General features: G+C 38.4%; 2 protein-coding genes across 2 annotated transcripts in view; one reads left to right on the top strand and one right to left on the bottom strand.

The window, feature by feature from the left end:
* Positions 1 to 6,715, bottom strand: part of C2CD3 (C2 domain containing 3 centriole elongation regulator) — a 124,908-nt gene extending 118,193 nt beyond the window's left edge. The window contains exons 1-3 of the mRNA XM_068556350.1: positions 6,474 to 6,715; positions 3,476 to 3,745; positions 811 to 968 (exon numbers count right to left, since the gene is read on the bottom strand). Coding sequence (XP_068412451.1) covers positions 811 to 968; positions 3,476 to 3,745; positions 6,474 to 6,528 — 483 coding nt within the window. The 5' untranslated portion in view covers positions 6,529 to 6,715. The remainder of the gene's footprint in view (positions 1 to 810; positions 969 to 3,475; positions 3,746 to 6,473) is intronic.
* A 192-nt stretch (positions 6,716 to 6,907) lies between these two features.
* Positions 6,908 to 17,610, top strand: part of PPME1 (protein phosphatase methylesterase 1) — a 76,776-nt gene continuing 66,073 nt past the window's right edge. The window contains exon 1 of the mRNA XM_068554915.1: positions 6,908 to 7,248. Coding sequence (XP_068411016.1) covers positions 7,148 to 7,248 — 101 coding nt within the window. The 5' untranslated portion in view covers positions 6,908 to 7,147. The remainder of the gene's footprint in view (positions 7,249 to 17,610) is intronic.

Genomic DNA, 17,610 nt, shown 5'->3' with positions numbered 1-17,610 from the left:
AAGAACTCCCAGAGTCTCCCTCAGAAAGAGACCCTTCTATGTTCTTTCCCACGATCCTGTACATATCTATAGTATATGTGTATCAATATCACACTGCGTTATACTTGTTACTCTCTTCTATTTCCTCCTACCTGACTTTGGAAAACTAACTGAAAGGCCCACCTCTTATCTTTGTATCTTAAGTTAGTGGCACATAACAGCATATCAAAAAAATGTAGGCTGAATCAATGAATGAACAATCAACAACTGGTTATGGAGATGCAATTCTAATACTGAAAAATATGAAAACAGTTTATTCAACAATATTAAAATCGTAGTCTATTGACTCATTTAAGATACCACTTAAATGAGTCAAACAAGCCATTACTGCTTGGCACTATGTTAGGAGCTGTGGGAAAAACAAAGAAAATAGAAAACACTGTCCTGTCTCCCAGGGAATATAGAAACTAAAAGGAAGGGAAATTAAAGGGAAACTACAAATACAAAATTTTGGAGACTATGTAGGATTATAACTGAACAATGATTACGTAATTCATGTTATTCTGAATTTCATAAAGAGTACAGCGAAGAATGAGTGCAGTAGGAGCTGCGAAGGTCTCTTGGAACTTAAGATGGGCAGCAAAGCACTAAGAGGATATGGATAAGTGGGAAATAAGTACATGACAGTCTGGGTAAAAACATGAACAAAAGCATGAAGTGGGAATTTGCATGGTATGTGGGAGTCACGTACCTACCCATTCTACAAACAGACTCAACTATTTGTGCCCCCAAGGTTTTATTCTATGTAGCAGAGAATTATAATATTTTTACCTGGAGTTCTCCAAGTTTCTTAGATGTTGGTGAAACAATGGTAAAAAATCCATTGATGTGATGGGTTGGAGAAAGCTGGGCTAGTCCACTGATCTGAACTCTACCAACCGGAAGATGTTCAAGTTTGGTGATTACTTCCAGCACCAGCACAGCCATATCTAATCAGAAACAATTACAACATAGGCAGACAGTTTTCATTTACTTTTTTTTTTGGAAGTGGGAAGAGGAATATACATTACAAAATTTTTTTACTTAAAAAAATCATTTTATTTTCAAATAAACTATGCACTTACCATATCATTCGGGGGTGGGGAAGAGTGAACCCAAGATCAATAGAACAACAAAGTTTTAGAGAAGAGCAATGACAAATACCTCAAATGGAGAAAAAAATTACATAAAAATATTTAGAATATCAAGTATTTGATAAGGAAAATACCTTTAAGAGAGTATATATATATTTTTTTACATATTTGGCAAGGACTCAGACTTTAGTTTTGAAATAAAAAAGCAACAATAAAAAAGTTCTCAGTTTTTAAATTCTCACCATTTCTAGTTTTGAACTGGACAAAGGGCTTCTCTTGTATAGATGCATGGGTTGGTCCCTGCCTCTCAGGAGTATTTTACTGCTTATTTCTCAATAATATCTGGAACACTGAAAGGTCGAGAGCACTTAGAACTAAAAGGAATGGAAATAAACTCCTTAACTGTATTCATCAATTGGTTGCTTAGACTTAACACCTTCATGGTCCTAATTTACAGCAGGAGAAATAAAATGCATGCATATGCAATCTGAGATTATTTCAGGACAGTGTAACTTCTGAATATTTTCTTACCAAAGTTGAGAAAGTGGTTCACTTTCACCCTTTGTTCAATGCTGTAGTGAAAGGAGTATTGGATTTACAATTAGAAGATTTGTGATTGTGTTGTGGCTCCAACATTCACAAGCTACTTCTGTGTAAGCCACAGCTGTCTATAAAATAGGCATCATAATAACTATATCATGGCTGTGTGAGGAATGGGAGTATTGCAAGTAAAACACATAGCACAGTATCCTCTTACATGGCAGTTGCTTAATGGTTGTTATATGACTTTAGGCAACTTACTTAACATATCACCGTCCCTGTCTTACCTAATCATGCAAGTTCTCTGAAAATTCTATGAGCTAATAGGTGTAAAAGTGCTTTGTAGACTATAAAATAACGTGCATATATAGAATAAGGGAAATGTACCAACATTTGCTGGTTTTTTACTAACAGCCAGGCTCACCTGTGTCTCATTTATTTTCTTAATGAAATATCTATGTGTATCTTTTAAAAGTTCTTATCACTTTCTACCTACTATTGTAACTAAACTTCTTTGTGCATTTAGTTAGAATTAGATACTATTCTGATTAAATTTTTTGATTCATTTTTGTAATCTCCACAGTGTCTAGCACAACGTCTAGCACATGTTAAGTGTTCAATACATATTTTTTGAATGACTGAATTTTTTTCTTTATATTTTGATGTCTTCAAAATTTTCTTCTTGAAAGAATGCAAACTTAAGGACAAGTTAATCTTTAATTCACCTCTGGCTCTCCGGTATTCTTAGCCCAACAATATTTACATGATAAATGCTTAATTTTTACTGACTTGAACTGAATTGATTTGATAAGTCCACCATCCAAAATGTGTTTATATGAAAACTTGACCTGAATAGAGAAATAACACAGTACATTTAGAATGCTTTCCTTTAACAGAAATGAAGAAATTTTGGCTCCTGGTTCCAGTAGAGGGATCCTCCCTTCTCTGAAAACCTGTACTATTAACTCACTAAACCACTCAGTTGGTATTTAGGATGTATTATCTTGTATTATTGGTAAATTTTATATCTATATCATCTTTGCTTGAGCATAATGTAAGTCCCAGAGTAGAGACTACAGTTATTCCTTAAAGAAGCATGGTGTGGTGACAAGTGCATGAGTTTTTTTTTTTTATTCTTTTAAATCTAGTCTGCTCTTTTTTTTTTAAAGGAATTCCTTTATTTTTATTAATTAATTATTTATTTATTTATTTTTGACTGTGTTGGGTCTTCGTTTCTGCGCGAGGGCTTTCTCTAGTTGCGGCAAGCGGGGGCCACTCTTCATCGTGGTGCGCGGGCCTCTCACTATCGCAGCCTCTCTTGTTGCGGAGCACAGGCTCCAGACGTGCAGGCTCAGTAGCTGTGGCTCACGGGCCTAATTGCTCCGCGGCATGTGGGATCTTCTCAGACCAGGGCTCGAGCCCCTGTCCCCTGCATTGGCAGGCAGACTCTCAACTGCTGCGCCACCAGGAAAGCCCAAGTGCATGAGTTTTGGTGTCAGAGAGAAGTGGGTTCAAATCCTAGTTTTGCCATTTGTCAACTATGTAACCTTATAGAGCATTCATTTTATCTCTGAACCTCAGTTTCATTGTCTATAAAACAGGGAAAATATCTACCTTGCAGGGTTATTAAGGATTAGAAATAATATGTATCAACTGGTAGCACATAGTATACCCTCAATAATGGTGGCTATTATAAAACCTCTTTGACTCCTCAATAATTAACAATGCCATAGATACTAAGTACACAATAATACCTATTGTTAACAACATAATCACATGCTTCTTATTAGGCCTACAGGTGAAATGATAAGACAAAAACATACCTGTTAGATAAGAGGTAAACTGCTTTGGACCACAGCGAATAGCATAACGTGTAGTTGTTCTCACAGCTTTTGGTTCGGTCTGCAATGCATTCCTGGGACAAAAGAGTGTTCCTTCTGATGTTTCTCCCCACCATCTCACTCGAACAAGTACACAAGCAGGAGGCTTTGTAATCTTCCATATGACTTTATTAACAGTAAGTTTCAGAAAGCAGCGTAGCTGGCCTTCAACCAGGGGTGGTAGGCTTGTAGATGGAGAAATGTCACTTAAACCTGTGGAGGAATCCAAGAATACTAAGTCGAAATTTAGTCTAAATACAGAAAATACATAATCTGCTTTTAGAATGAAAACACACAAACATTTTAGTCTCTACAGAGAGAAGGCTTATTCTATTTATTCTAATACATGAGAAGTAACTAGCAAACCAGACCACAGAATAACCTATCTGGTCACTTAAGCCACCCTGACAACTAGTTAGTATTCAGGATTTGATTCAGGTAATTGTAAGTAAAGAACATACCAACTTAAGACACGCTAATACAAACTCCTCTTTAACTGAAAGATATTAAATGAAAAATACAAATACAATGATACAGTATACAGGTTTAAAAAAATCTATTAAGTAGTTGAAATTTTTCTTCCAAGTACTGTTATTCTGATTATTGCAATGACTACAGTTTTTTGTTTTTGCTTTTAAATTAATTAATTTATTTTTGGCTGTGTTGGGTCTTCGTTTCTGTGCGAGGGCTTTCTCTAGTTGCGGCAAGCGGGGGCCACTTCTCATCGCGGTGCGCGGGCCTCTCACTATGGTGGCCTCTCTTATTGCGGAGCACAGGCTCCAGACGCGCAGGCTCAGTAATTGTGGCTCACGGGCCTAGTTACTCTGCGGCATGTGGGATCTTCCCAGACCAGGGCTCGAACCCGTGTCCCCAGCATTAGCAGGCAGATTCTCAACCACTGTGCCACCAGGGAAGCCCCACAGTTTTGAAGATATGTTATCTTTACCTAATTCTCTTACTTTAAAACCATCACTAAACATAAAACAGCAACAACTCCTGTCAATCAGTTCTCAAATGAAGTCTACACCTTACAACTCAGCACTTCAAGAAAGACCACCTTAAACTGTGTCTTTTCTTCCTGCCGATATCACACAATGAGGACAGAAACTATCATCTTCAGATTATGCCATTATCTTTTAGCACAGTGCTGGGTTCATAATATTTATGGCTTTTAGACAGATAATAAAATGTAAATTAGGCAATTAATCATGGCTTTCTATAAAGCTTTCCTTTAATGACTCTGATTGTCTTCTATTCACGGTATCTTCTAACCATGACTTAGAGGAGATTTAAGAAGTCATTCCAATACTACACACACCTTTCTACTCCTCTCACTTTTCCCTGGGGAGTGGTCATGCCTCACAAGAAAAAAATATACTGGAGTCTATCAGATCAGGAATTTCTATAACTAATTCTTTGGATTTCTAAAGTGAACAGCCTCTCTGCTTTCTTTAGTGAAGAAAAGACCCACCATAATCTTTATGGATAACTAGTTTCAATATAAAAATTTCACACAGGTGTATACATGAGTATTACTGTATATGCATGTGGTATAATGAGAAGGACATTCTTACGTTATTTCTATTTTGATTTTCCTCCTATCAACCAAATATGCTTGACTGGTTTGACATAGGCAGCACCAGCACTGAACACTTCCACACTTCTGTTTCATATCCTCCCATCATTCCTGGAAGGAAAGGCATTGCCTCAAAACTGCCTTAGTTATCTTTAAACAGTTTGGATAAGGTTTATTCCCAGACTGCACCTTCAGTCCTCAATCCAATGGCCTAATGCACTATCATTATTCCTAATACCTCTTTGCCTATACTATAAAATGCAGTCACCCAGTTTTTGTTTTGTTTTGAGGCAGCCCTGTAGAGATTCCATTTCATTTCATGATCTGCCCTGGGTTCCCAGGGTGACTGTTCTTGCTGCAGCTCACGTTTCCCTGGTCTCTTCATAAGCTTGCTTCTTTTTGAGCAGACTAACCTGATGAGATCCTCTTGCTACACACTCTTCCATCATCTCAAATCCTTCAGAGATCTTCATGCCCTAACCCCCGCCACCCCACTCCAACCCTACCACACCGTCACTCCGCAGTCTTTCTTCCTCTCTCCTCCACAACTATCTTTTCCCTACTCCCACCTGTAGCCCTTCATGATTCATGACTGTCTCACGCTTCAGTCATTCAATTAACATTTACTAAGTCCTGCTTCATGTTAGCTCTTGGGGATTCAGTAATGTGTAAAACGTGATCCCTGCCTATTAGGATTATTGACATACTCTCCAACTTATTTTTCTTCCAGTTCTATGTGGACCTGCAAAGCTATACCTCCCCCCTCCCATCCCCACACATTTAACTTTTATCAAAAACACCCCTAAGTCATGGGGATTTAAAGTACAGCACAGTGACTATAGTTAATGATAGTGTACTGTATACTTGAAAGTTGCTGTAAAGTAGATCTTAAAAGTTCTCTTCACAAGAAAAAAAAAATGTTTGTAACTATGTATGGTGATGGATGCTAATTAGACATGTGGTAATCATTTCGAAATATATACAAACATTATGTTGTACACCTGAAACTAACATAATGTTATATGTCAATTATACCTCAATTTTTAAAAAGTAAAACCAAAACATTACTACAATTTTTTTGTTCCCTTCCTCTGGAAGGGTCCCCTTTTAGCCCTCACTTCGTCCCATTTATTCACCCACTTTGCCCCCTACTCCAGCCCCTATATCCTTTCCATTCGCGGGAGGGCCAATTGCCCTCTCTTTTAACCTTCTGATTCCCTGGTTATTCTCCCTCCTCAATCCCCTTTTTTTTTTTTTTTTTTCTTTTAACAGGCGGCTGTGGGAGGTCTCCCTAGAATGCTTCGCGCCCTGCTCCCCCAACTCCGCCCAACTACGCTTTCTTCAACCTTTGGTCGCTCATATTACCTCTCTTCTGGCGGCTACCGCCGCCCATAGGCCCCTGGGCTTTCCGTTGTTTCATGACGAGCCCCAGCTCTTCTTCACCAACTCAACTCCGGGCCCAGCACCTAAGCCGTAGCCTCCAGCCATCCCTGCCCACGGCGCTGGCGTTCCCCGGCAACCGGCGCCGCTGGGCAGCTTGGGAGGCAGGAAGAAAGCGATTCTTCCTTTAACAGCCTCTAGGAAGCCATGAGAAAGGGAGGCGCCAAGACTCCTTCCCGCCAATAGACTACAACACCCAGGATGCTTTGCTACACTACCTCTGCGGGGTTGGACGCGGTCGCCTCCAGCTGCGCAAGCGCAAAGGGATAAGCCCTTTGAGGACTCCATTGCCCAGGGTGCATTGCCTTCAGTAACGCTTCTCTTTCCGGCGAGGGTCGTCGAGTTCTCCGCTTGGGGTCTGAGGGATCACAGAGACTCCGTTACCCAGCTCTCTCTGTGGAGGCTGGTGCGCACTTCCGGTGGAAGCTCTGGGGCGAGGGGGTGGAGTTTACGGAGCCGGTGGGCGGTGCTGCTGGTAGCTGGGTGCTATCCAAAGGCGACGGGGCGTCGTTAGGGGAGCGAGCCGTGTGACCGGTTGGGCCGCACTTAGCGTGGGACGAAGCTTCGGCTACTGTTCGACTGCCTGCGGCCTCCCTTTCATGTCGGCCCTCGAGAAGAGCATGCACCTCGGCCGCCTGCCCCCTCGCCCTCCTCTACCCGGCAGCGGGAGCAGTCAGAGCGGAGCCAAGATGCGAATGGGGTAAGTAACCCGTACTCCTTCTCCCTAGAGGCCAGGGCCCGGCCATTGGAGAATGGTGTCTCTGGGCGTTTAGAGCGGCACGTCAAGGGAGGCTAAGGATAGGAGAGAATGTTGGCGGCGGCCTGGGGACGTTTAGATGAAGTAGAAGGCAGATCTGGGGACTAGGGGAGGCGCCAAGTCAATGGAAATTGGAGGATAAATAGTATTGGAGGGAGAAGGGAATGAGGCAAAGATTGAGGAAGCTGAGAGGATAGTTTAAGACATGTAGGAGGTACCTCCAGAAGAAGGGGTGGAGGAGGTTTGAGAAAAGGGAGAAGAGCGGTGACAAAGGTGGAGGGGAAATCTGCCAGGGATGGTTGAGGGAAGTGGGAAACGACGGAGAGAAAAGTTTAGGGGAATTAGGAGAAGAATTCGGAAAAGATTTGGGAGAGTAAATCTTTATCTAGTTTTTCTGAGAACTAGATAATAGAAAAAAGCTGGGGGAAACAGAGAACACCTGAGGCAGGGTTGGAGCGGAAAAGACAACCAGGGAACAGAAGGTTCTAGAGAGAGTTCCTAGGGGTGTAAGAGGCAGATTCTGGGAGTGAGGAAGTGACTTAGAGATTAAGTCTCTTAAGGGGTACTGAGAAAGTGGGGGGAACAGGCCTAAGGAAAGATGGAGAACACAGCCAAGAAGACTGTTAGGGGTGATAAGAATGTACTGAGAAGGGAGGGTAGGGAATAAGGGGAGGAGTGAGGAGGGAGAGGGCTGAGGGGCTTAGAGAGTAACCATGGGCTCCAGAGATTGAGAAATGACTAGGAATAGGGTCTAGTGAATGGCGTGCTGCAGAGGTAAGGTCTGGGAAGCTTGAAGAGGAAGATTTGGGAAATTGATTTTTGCTGGGCAAATAGGTCTGGTGGAAGCTATGTACTGATCTGATAAGATTCAATTAATGAAGCACTGAGAGGAGCCACTTAAAATGTTTTGGGGGAAACCGTCGTTTACTGGAATTGGGAGGAGCTGTGTTGGCTTTTGGAATTTAGGTTGCTGAATGGCTTGGGCCAGGTTGGGGGATACTAAGGTGTAGGAGAGAGAGTGTAATGAGTTGAACCTGGGAGAAGTAGAAGGCAGAGGTAATTGAACAGGCTGTTGGTTTTGAGGGGTATTTGTAGTATCAGATAGGATTCTGGAGACTAGTGACTGAAAAGAGAAAAGGGGTAGGAAAAATACTTAGGTATGTGGTAGTCAAGAGTGTGTGTTTGGGATTCTAGAGATGGGTTGGTAGACATTCTTGGGATAAGGACTAGAGAAGAAATACCTTAGGTTCTGAAGATTAATATGTACAAAAACTGATCGAAAAGGAGATTTAGATAGGAGATACAATACTGTGAAAGCAGGTCCTAGGAATGAAGAGAAAGGAGAATCCTATAAATTAAAACAGTGGCGTAGAGGGGTGGTGAGAATGGTTGGAAAAACTGGGGAAGGAAACTAAGAATTGAAGTGGAGACCTGACTATGAGACACAGTAGAAAACTGAGAAAACCTTGACAAGTGAAGATAGGTCAGTGGATGCACAGTACAAAGAGGTGGTAGAAGCCTACATGTAAGGTAAAATGAATATCATTTTGGCTTTGGAAGACAAAGGTAGGACTGTGACATGATTAAGGAGGATCTGGAAGCTGATCCATAGGAGATTATTTGGGAAAATTAACCTGGACTATAAAATTAATGTAACGTTTGTTGTTGATATGTATCTTAGTTGCCACCTTTCTTAAACTAAACTTTGATCTTTCAGTATTCCATCACTCTTCTCTAAAATATATATAAAAATACTAGCTTTTTAATAACCATATATCCTTCAGACAAGTTAGAGCTTAGCTTCTCACTTTATCAAAAGTTCTCTGAAGATGAAGAACTGAAGAAAAATACTAAGAAAAAATAAAATCTACTGATTAGATTATTAGTAACTTAACCTCTTTAAATAGATGCTTTGGTCCTCTTAATTTAGGTTAACTGCTTATCCTGGAAAATAAAGTTCTTTAGAAAAATGCTTCTTTATAGCACTGTGAAGAGAAGAGCATATATTGGTGAATTTTATGTGGTCCTCAAGTAGCTTATTTTCCTGTATTTTTATTTTCTACTTCCTTATTGGAACATAGGCATGCCTCATGTAAGCCTAATGTTAATGATAATATAGACTGTCTCCTCCCCTAGAATCGTAAAGCTGGAAGAGAGTCTCTGAGACCTATTGTGTTTTTTGGATTCATAGTTGTTATCGTTGGCAATACTTAATTTGAGCTGTATATCTTATTCCTTTGCAAATACTCTAGGATTCAGTCTTCCTTTTTCCTCAGTCAGTCCTGGTTTATGAAGTCTCACTCCTACCAATTTTACATCATCCTTCTTTATTTCTAACTTCTTCTCACTTGCTTTTTTTTTTTTTAACTCTTTCCATCTTTTCCACTCCCCAGTCCATCTCTTACTCTCAGGTTGGACCTGTTCCTTTGACAGTTTCTTATATGACTTACTCTTTCAACTATTTTTCATAATCTCTTGCCTTCAGTTTCAGTAAACCTTATTTAGATGTGTTTGCATATTCAGGGTGGTTTTGAGTTTTTGGTTTTTCCTGAGTTTCCATAGTTTTGTTTTTCCAAATGGATTTAGTAATTCCAGAGTATGGCTGGATAAAGCAATAATAACAATTACTTTTTTATTTTCTTTTTTTTCTTTTTTTTTTGAGTTAGTACTATGTGCCAGGCATTGTGATAGTAGCTTTATGTATGTTATTTCTCGGGTAAGGCCTGAAATCCTGGTTTTATTGTTCCTTGATAGATGCCAGTAGATGATACCCAAAACAGTGGTTTTGAACTTTTTAATTAAAGCTTTTGGAACTACTCTGATTTTAGAGCCCTACTTGCAACTGATATTAGTCTGTTAGGGCTGCCATAACAAAAATACCATATTTTTTTTTGCAAGAGTTCTAGAGGCTGAGAAATCCAAGATCAAGGCACCAGCAGATTCTGTGTCTGGTGAGGACCACTTCTTGGTTCATAGATGGCAGTGTTCTCACTGTGTCCTTACATGTGGGAAGGAAGAAGAGAGCTCTGTGAGATCTCTTTTATAAGGGTACTAATCACATTTATGAAGGCTACACCCTCATGACCTTATCACCTCCCAAAGCCTCCACCTTCAAATACTGTAGAGGTTATTGGAGATTAGGATTTAAAGTGAATTTTGAGGGGCACAGACTTTCAGTCTATAACACCTGGTGTGCTTGAGGGTGTTTTTATTTTATTTTATTTTATTTTTTATTATTTTTTTTAATTTTTTAATTTAATTTTATTTACTTTTTATACAACAGGTTCTTATTAGTCATCAATTTTATATACATCAGTGTATACATGTCAATCCCAATCGCCCAATTCATCACACTCCCACCCCCCCCCCCCAGCGGCTTTCGCACCTTGGTTTCCATACGTTTGTTCTCTACATCTGTGTCTCAACTTCTGCCCTGCAAACCGGTTCATCTGTACCATTTTTTTAGGTTCCACATACATGCGTTAATATACGATATTTGTTTTTCTCTTTCTGACTTACTTCACTCTGTATGACAGTCTCTAGATCCATCCACGTCTCAGCAAATGACCCAATTTCGTTCCTTCTTATGGCTGAGTAATATTCCATTGTATATATGTACCACAACTTCTTTATCCATTCGTCTGTCGATGGGCATTTAGGTTACTTCCATGACCTGGCTATGGTAAATAGTGCTGCAATGAACATTGGGGTGCATGTGTCTTTTTGAATTACGGTTTTCTCTGGGTATATGCCGAGTAGTGGGATTGCTGGATCATATGGTAATTCTGTTTTTAGTTTTTTAAGGAACCTCCATACTGTTCTCCATAGTGGCTGTATCAATTTACATTCCCACCAACAGTGCAAGAGGGCTCCCTTTTCCCCACACCCTCTCCAGCATTTGTTGTTTGTAGATTTTTCTGATGATACCCATTCTAACTGGTGTGAGGTGATACCTCGTTGTAGTTTTGATTTGCATTTCTCTAATTAGTGATGTTGAGCAGCTTTTCATGTGCTTGGCCATCTGTATATCTTCTTTGGAGAAATGCGTATTTAGGTCTTCTGCCCATTTTTGGATTGGGTTGTTTGTTTCTTTAATATTGAGCTGCATGAGCTGTTTATATATTTTGGAGATTAATCCTTTGTCCATTGACTCGTTTGCAAATATTTTCTCCCATTCTGAGGGTTGTCTTTTCATCTTGTTTATGGTTTCCTTTGCTGTGCAAAAGCTTTGAAGTTTCATTAGGTCCCATTTGTTTATTTTTGTTGAGGGTGTTTTTAAAATCACTACTTTAGTACATTCCATGACCATTTGAGAGACTGTAAGTTATTAAAATCATTTGACCATTTTCCAACATGTTTTTGGTTCATCAATAGTTTCTATAATTCTACTCTGTCTCTATAATTATCTCTTACGTTTTTATAGTGCTTTAACTGACATATATTAGTGCTGTTTTGTATTATTCCATGAGGTAAGTTAGGGCAAGGGTTAATATTTTCTCTTAATGAGGAAACTCAAATGTTCATTGACTTGCCTAGGATCACAGAATCATGAAGTGGCAGAAACAAGACTTCAGAAACCCAGACTTTAGATTTGTAGTCCGTTGTTGTTCTTGTTATTCCTTGGTGCAAAGAGACTGGTGTTTGAAGTGATAATGATCTGAGTTTGAAGGCTAGCTTGAGTATTTATTTTAGTTAAGTCATTTAACCTCTCATAGTCTGTTTCTTATCTCTAAAACTGGGATACTTAATGCTTACCTTAGAGGGCTGTGAGAATGAGATAATATGTGAAAAGCAGTTATGCCTCCTGACACATAAGCTCTTAAGGAATGATAACTAGTAAATTATTATATGTTGAGAACAATGAGAAAGGCTCATTCTTTATGAAGTAGAAGCACTCCTTTCAGTATCTTATAATGTCAGCTCTTTTTTCCCTCAAGCTGTGTATTTATTCATATCTGATCAGATAGTTTTTCATTCAACTTCTTAAGTTTATTACGGATATCAGGCCTCTTAGGAAGGCTTTAAGGGGCTGTTCACACAGATGGACAAATAAAGGGCAAAGTGGAGTGATTTGCTCAAGGTCACATATTAAGTTACTAAAAGAATTAAATCTTCGTGTATCTGTTTATGTTGATTATCAGTTTCAAAAAATTAAGTTATAATTCACATACCATAGAATTCACCCTTTCAGAGTATACAGTTCAGTGATTTCTAGTATCACCTTCCCCCAGCCCCTGGCAACCATTAATCTATTTTCTGTCTCCATGAATTTGCCTATTCTGGAGACATGTTAATAAAACCATACAGTACGTGGCCTTTTGTGACTGGCTTCTTTCACTTAGCATAATGTTTTCAAGTTTCATCTATGTTGTAGCATGTATCAGTACTTCATTCTTTTTTTTTTTTTTTTTGGCTGAATTATATTCCATTGTATAGGTATACCACAATTTATTTAATCATCTATCAGTTGCTGGACACTTGGGTTGTTTCCATTGTTTTGCTATTATGAATAATGCTGCTGTGAATATTCACATGCAGAGCTCTGTGTGGAAATAATGTTTGCCTTTCCTTGGATAATTACCTAAGAAAGGAATTGCTGGGCCATATGGTAAATTATGTTTAACTTTTTAAGAAACTGCCAAATTGTTTTCTGGAGTGGCTCTTTGAAGCTTTTTATGTATCAGGGATATTTTTTTCCTTATAAGTGTTAAAAATACTTTTCCAAGTTGCCTTTTTACTTTGCTTATGATATTTTTTGCCATGTAAAAAAGTTGTTTTTAAATTTTAATGTACTCAGATCTATCTAGCAAAATCCATTGCTTCTGGATTTTGGATTGCAGAAAGACATTTCCTTCTCCCAGGTTGTAAAACGATTCATATATTTTTTTTCCCTAGGACCTGTATGCTTTCTTTTCTTGCATCCATCTTGTTTATCTTGATGTGCAAAGTGAGGAACAGGTCTAATTTTACCTTTATCCATATGCTATCCAGTTGTTGTAACACAATTTATTAAAAAGTCCTTTTCCCATTATGTGAATTTCTCCTCTATAAAAATTAGTCCTTTTCCCCACTAGTTAAAATGACATTTTTATCATACACCAAATTTCTGCATAGATTTGGGTCTGTTTATGAATTTTCTTTCCTTTTCCCTCAGCTTATTTATTTATGTGCCACTACTATGCTTTAAATTGGAGAGGCATTATTAATATGTTTTAGTAAATGGTAGAGGTAGCTTCCCCTTCATTCTTTTTCAGGGTTTTCCTGGCTCCTCTTACTTGTTTATTCTTACAAATAAACTTTCTAATCAACTAGACTAGTGCCTAATAGTGTTTTTATTGGCATTATATTAAATATGTAAATTAACTTAGAATAAACATTTTTATGATGTTGAGTCTTCCTTGAAGAAATATGTTTTTCAATTTGTATAATCGCTTTTGAAGGAAAACTATTTCAGATCCCAAGTACTAACATGTTATATTTAATGTTCTATGTTATATTATGTAAACATAATGTTTAACATTGTATTTAATGTTACTTAAATATGTACAAAATAAAACTAGGGATAAATTTCTGTGTATAAGAGTAAATTCCATATTACTCTTATATAATTATAAAACTCAACAGATTTACTATTTAAATACAGCTAAACCTACAAAATTCCTCAAATTCAGATTAGCAATATTACATTAATGTGAAATAATCTAATTTTCTGTTAACAGCTTGTGATTTAAATGGAAATATTATTTATTGAAATAAGTAATATTTTTTATAAATAAGAAGTTCAGAGTTGATTCAGTTATTCAACTGTATCAATCATGACCCAGGCTTTTTGTATCCTTTCTTTTCCATCCTTAGAAATGTTGGCTTTTCCTTCTCTTGCTTGTCACCTTATGGTTGCAGGATGGCTGCTGCAACTCCACTTGCACCTTACCTTTATTCTGTCTTTCTAAATAAAAAGGAAGGAACAAGGGCAAAGACCTTTTCCTAACTTAGCTTGTCCCTGTTTTTTTTCCTAGAATGGGAAACTCCCCAGCAGGTTTTTCCCTTAAATCTCTTGGTCCAGAACTGGTTCACATGTACATCCTAAAACCAATCACTGGCAGTAGGGAATGGGATTACTGTGACTGGTTTAGACCAATTCTGATTTATTCCTCTGGGCTGGAGGAAAGATAACAAAAGATCTCTACTAGCTACCAAAACAGTTTGGAATTCTGTTAGGGAATACAGAGTGGTGGGAAGTGGGAAAGGAATGTCTGGAATAGAGAGTAAACAGCATCTGTTCGGAGTCCTGACATTAACAAGTGGGGGAGACTAATCTGACTTCAGATTCCCTACTGTTTTCATTGCTGCACAGGTATAGGAAGTGATTTCTTTCTTTCCTTCCCCCCACCATTTCCTCTTTATGCCAGGTTTGAGCCGCTTGACCTGAGCACTTCTGAGTGAATGTCCGTTTTTCCATTTTGCTAGACTTATTGCCAGCAAATCTATTTCTCCAAAATTGGGTAATTGGAATTTTTTTTAACCTAATGAGCCTTTCTTGTCATGTTACTTGATGTCAGATTTGAGGAAACGCCTCTGGTTAGTTAGGAAAAACTTTTTCCTTCATGATGTGAAATAGTTTCTTGTAGAGAAGAAAGTTTTAAGTAATAGCACAATTAAGAGGATGGTCCACTTATATACTACACTTAGTTCTTCAAATACAGTATTGACAACCAGTCCCAAGCACATACTACCAATATAGTTGACCCTTGAACAACAGGGAGTTAGGGGTGCCCACTCTTCCCACAGTGGAAAATCTGGGTATAACTTACAGTTGACCCTCCATATACCATGGTTCAATGTCTGTGGATTCAACCAACCTCCAATTGTGCTGTATTTACCATTACAATTGTGTAGTATTTACTATTGAAAAAAATCCTTGTGTAAATGGACCCATGTAGTTCATACTGTGTTGTTGAAGGGTCAAGTGTACTACACTACTACAATTGACGGTTGGTTGAATTAATGTATTTGAAATCTTGAATACAGAGGGCCCACGGATATGGAGGGCCAACTGTAAGTTATACACAGATTTTCAGTTGCTCGGAGGGTCTCACATACGCACACCCTACTCCTCCTCCCATGTTGTTCAAGGGTCAACTCTATATTTTGAAGATTGAATAAGAGATTAAGTTGAAAATTCTAGTCATTCCAAACCATAGCAGAAGGCTGAAGTTGTTTACTATCAGTCCTTTTCCACCGTGCCTCTGTGTGTGTCCTTTGCCATGGACTTTTTCCAGGTGTAAGTGGGAATCCTATCTCTGCCACTAATAAGCCATGTGGCTTGGTCAAGTTTTCCTCTTCCTGGGCCTCAGAAAGAACTCTGAGGTGTAGTAGAAAGAATTCTTTGGCACCAGACATGCTTGAGTTTAAATCCAAGCTCCAGGGCTATGGGAAGTGGCTCTGGGCAATGTATCTTATGTATCTGAGCCTGTATTTCTCATTTTTAAAGAGAATATTTTTCTTGCAGAATTCAAAATCCTACTTGATACATAATAGACAGCTAATTATTCCCTTCCATAAAGTAAGATTTGGGTTAGATGATCTCCAATAGCATGATCCAGTATGTAGTTTTTAGAATCTAAGTCTGCTGCTTTAATAAGATGCCCTTATCAATAGTAATGAACATACCAAACTATCATGACCTCAGACAGCCATTTGGTGGCCTTCTTTCCATTCTTTCCATCCTCTTCAGTGTTGCTAATGAGGATTTTTTTTTTTTTTTTTTAAATCAGTGGTGCCTTGATTTAAATAGCTGGCTGCAATTAAACTTCATTATTTTGTCTCCACTACAAGACTCCTAAACTGGAGAATTTGTGACAACAGTGACTAGGACTGCTACTGTGCAGCTCATGACTCATTAATAACTCTCCTATCAGACTTAAGCAGCTTAGTAGATGTTGAAGTATATTATGTCTTTGAATTTGAGACATTCGCTTAAAAACATACAACTTATATTTCCTATCCTTTGTTCTCTAAGTAGGCAGGGAAAATTTTTCCTCCCTCCTTTCATCCTTCCCCTCCCTTATTTCCTTAGCAGTCATATAATTTTGTTGGTTTTGCTTATTATCGCCTAGTAGGCATCATCACATAGTAGTCAACGAGTACATCCTCTATGCCCCCATAACCTTCTGTAGATATAACACTTATCCCTCTGACTATAATTATTGGTTGACTGTCTACTCCTCAAGACTTTAAGCTTCTTAAGGGTAGGAATTGTGTCTTAGTTTCCCTGGTGTTTCACATGCTGACTACTTAAGTGCTAACTGAATGAGAAACCGAAAGCCTAGACCTATTTAGCCTCATTCTATAAGGAAAATCTTATTTCCTTACCAGTTCCATTAAGGTGGCATAACTAAAGCTATACTCCCTTTCTTCTGAAAGCTGTTTTTCACTTCATAAAATAATAGAATCCGTACTTTATTTCAACATCAACATTTAGGCAGAGTGTGTTGTGAGTGTTTACAAATACATTGTCCAGTTTGAGATTTAAAATACTCATATGGTTGAAACTCATGCTTGGAATTAGTCTCTTGTATGTGCATATTCATGCCTGTTGCTTAGTTTTACTTAATTAAAATTTGACAATCCATATCTTCCTCTCTCGTTCCCCAAACCTGAAAGCAAGTCCATTACTATAAGAGAGCAAATGTCAATTAGTAATTATTTTCAGACCAGCTGCATTTTATAGGATTGGGGTTTTCTGCCCTTACTCAATTTCTCTCTTACTCCCTAAGAGAGAAGCCTATTTTCCAATGAGGCTGTATCTACACGCTGGTGACTCTAACAAGTGTGGGGATGAGAGCAAGAAGTCTACTGTTAAAAGTAGCATTAAAAGTTCTCCATAGTCATGTCCCAGGCAATGTCAATTTTCTAAATGTTTCTTGTACTTACCAACTGCCAAGTTTATTTTACTTTTGAGGCCTCCCATATCACTTTTTCAAGTCCTTCCCATCCTCTAAAATCCATGAAGCTCTTTCAGACTATTCTAGCTCATTCATTTGCTCTGTCCCTCCTCTGAGCATCTGTAGCACTTTATGTCATTTCGTCTTATTTGCCAATTGTTGTGCGTTACTACTTGGTATTGTGTTTTTTAATTGTTATGTCAAATTTATTATGGTAATTTAAATGGGTGATTACCATAAACATCATAATTTATATTTCATGTTTTTATTTTGTTTTTGTGTTTTTGGTCTTTTTTAGTTTCCCCAATAAAATTGGAGGTCCCAGAGTACAGGAACCTTTGTTTTTATTTCTTTGTGTATT

This window comes from Eschrichtius robustus, chromosome 11 (assembly GCF_028021215.1).
Source record: "Eschrichtius robustus isolate mEscRob2 chromosome 11, mEscRob2.pri, whole genome shotgun sequence".
Classification (NCBI taxonomy): domain Eukaryota; kingdom Metazoa; phylum Chordata; class Mammalia; order Artiodactyla; family Eschrichtiidae; genus Eschrichtius; species Eschrichtius robustus.
Note: the sequence above shows the minus strand (reverse complement) of the source record. Positions and strands in the feature narration are given on the sequence as shown.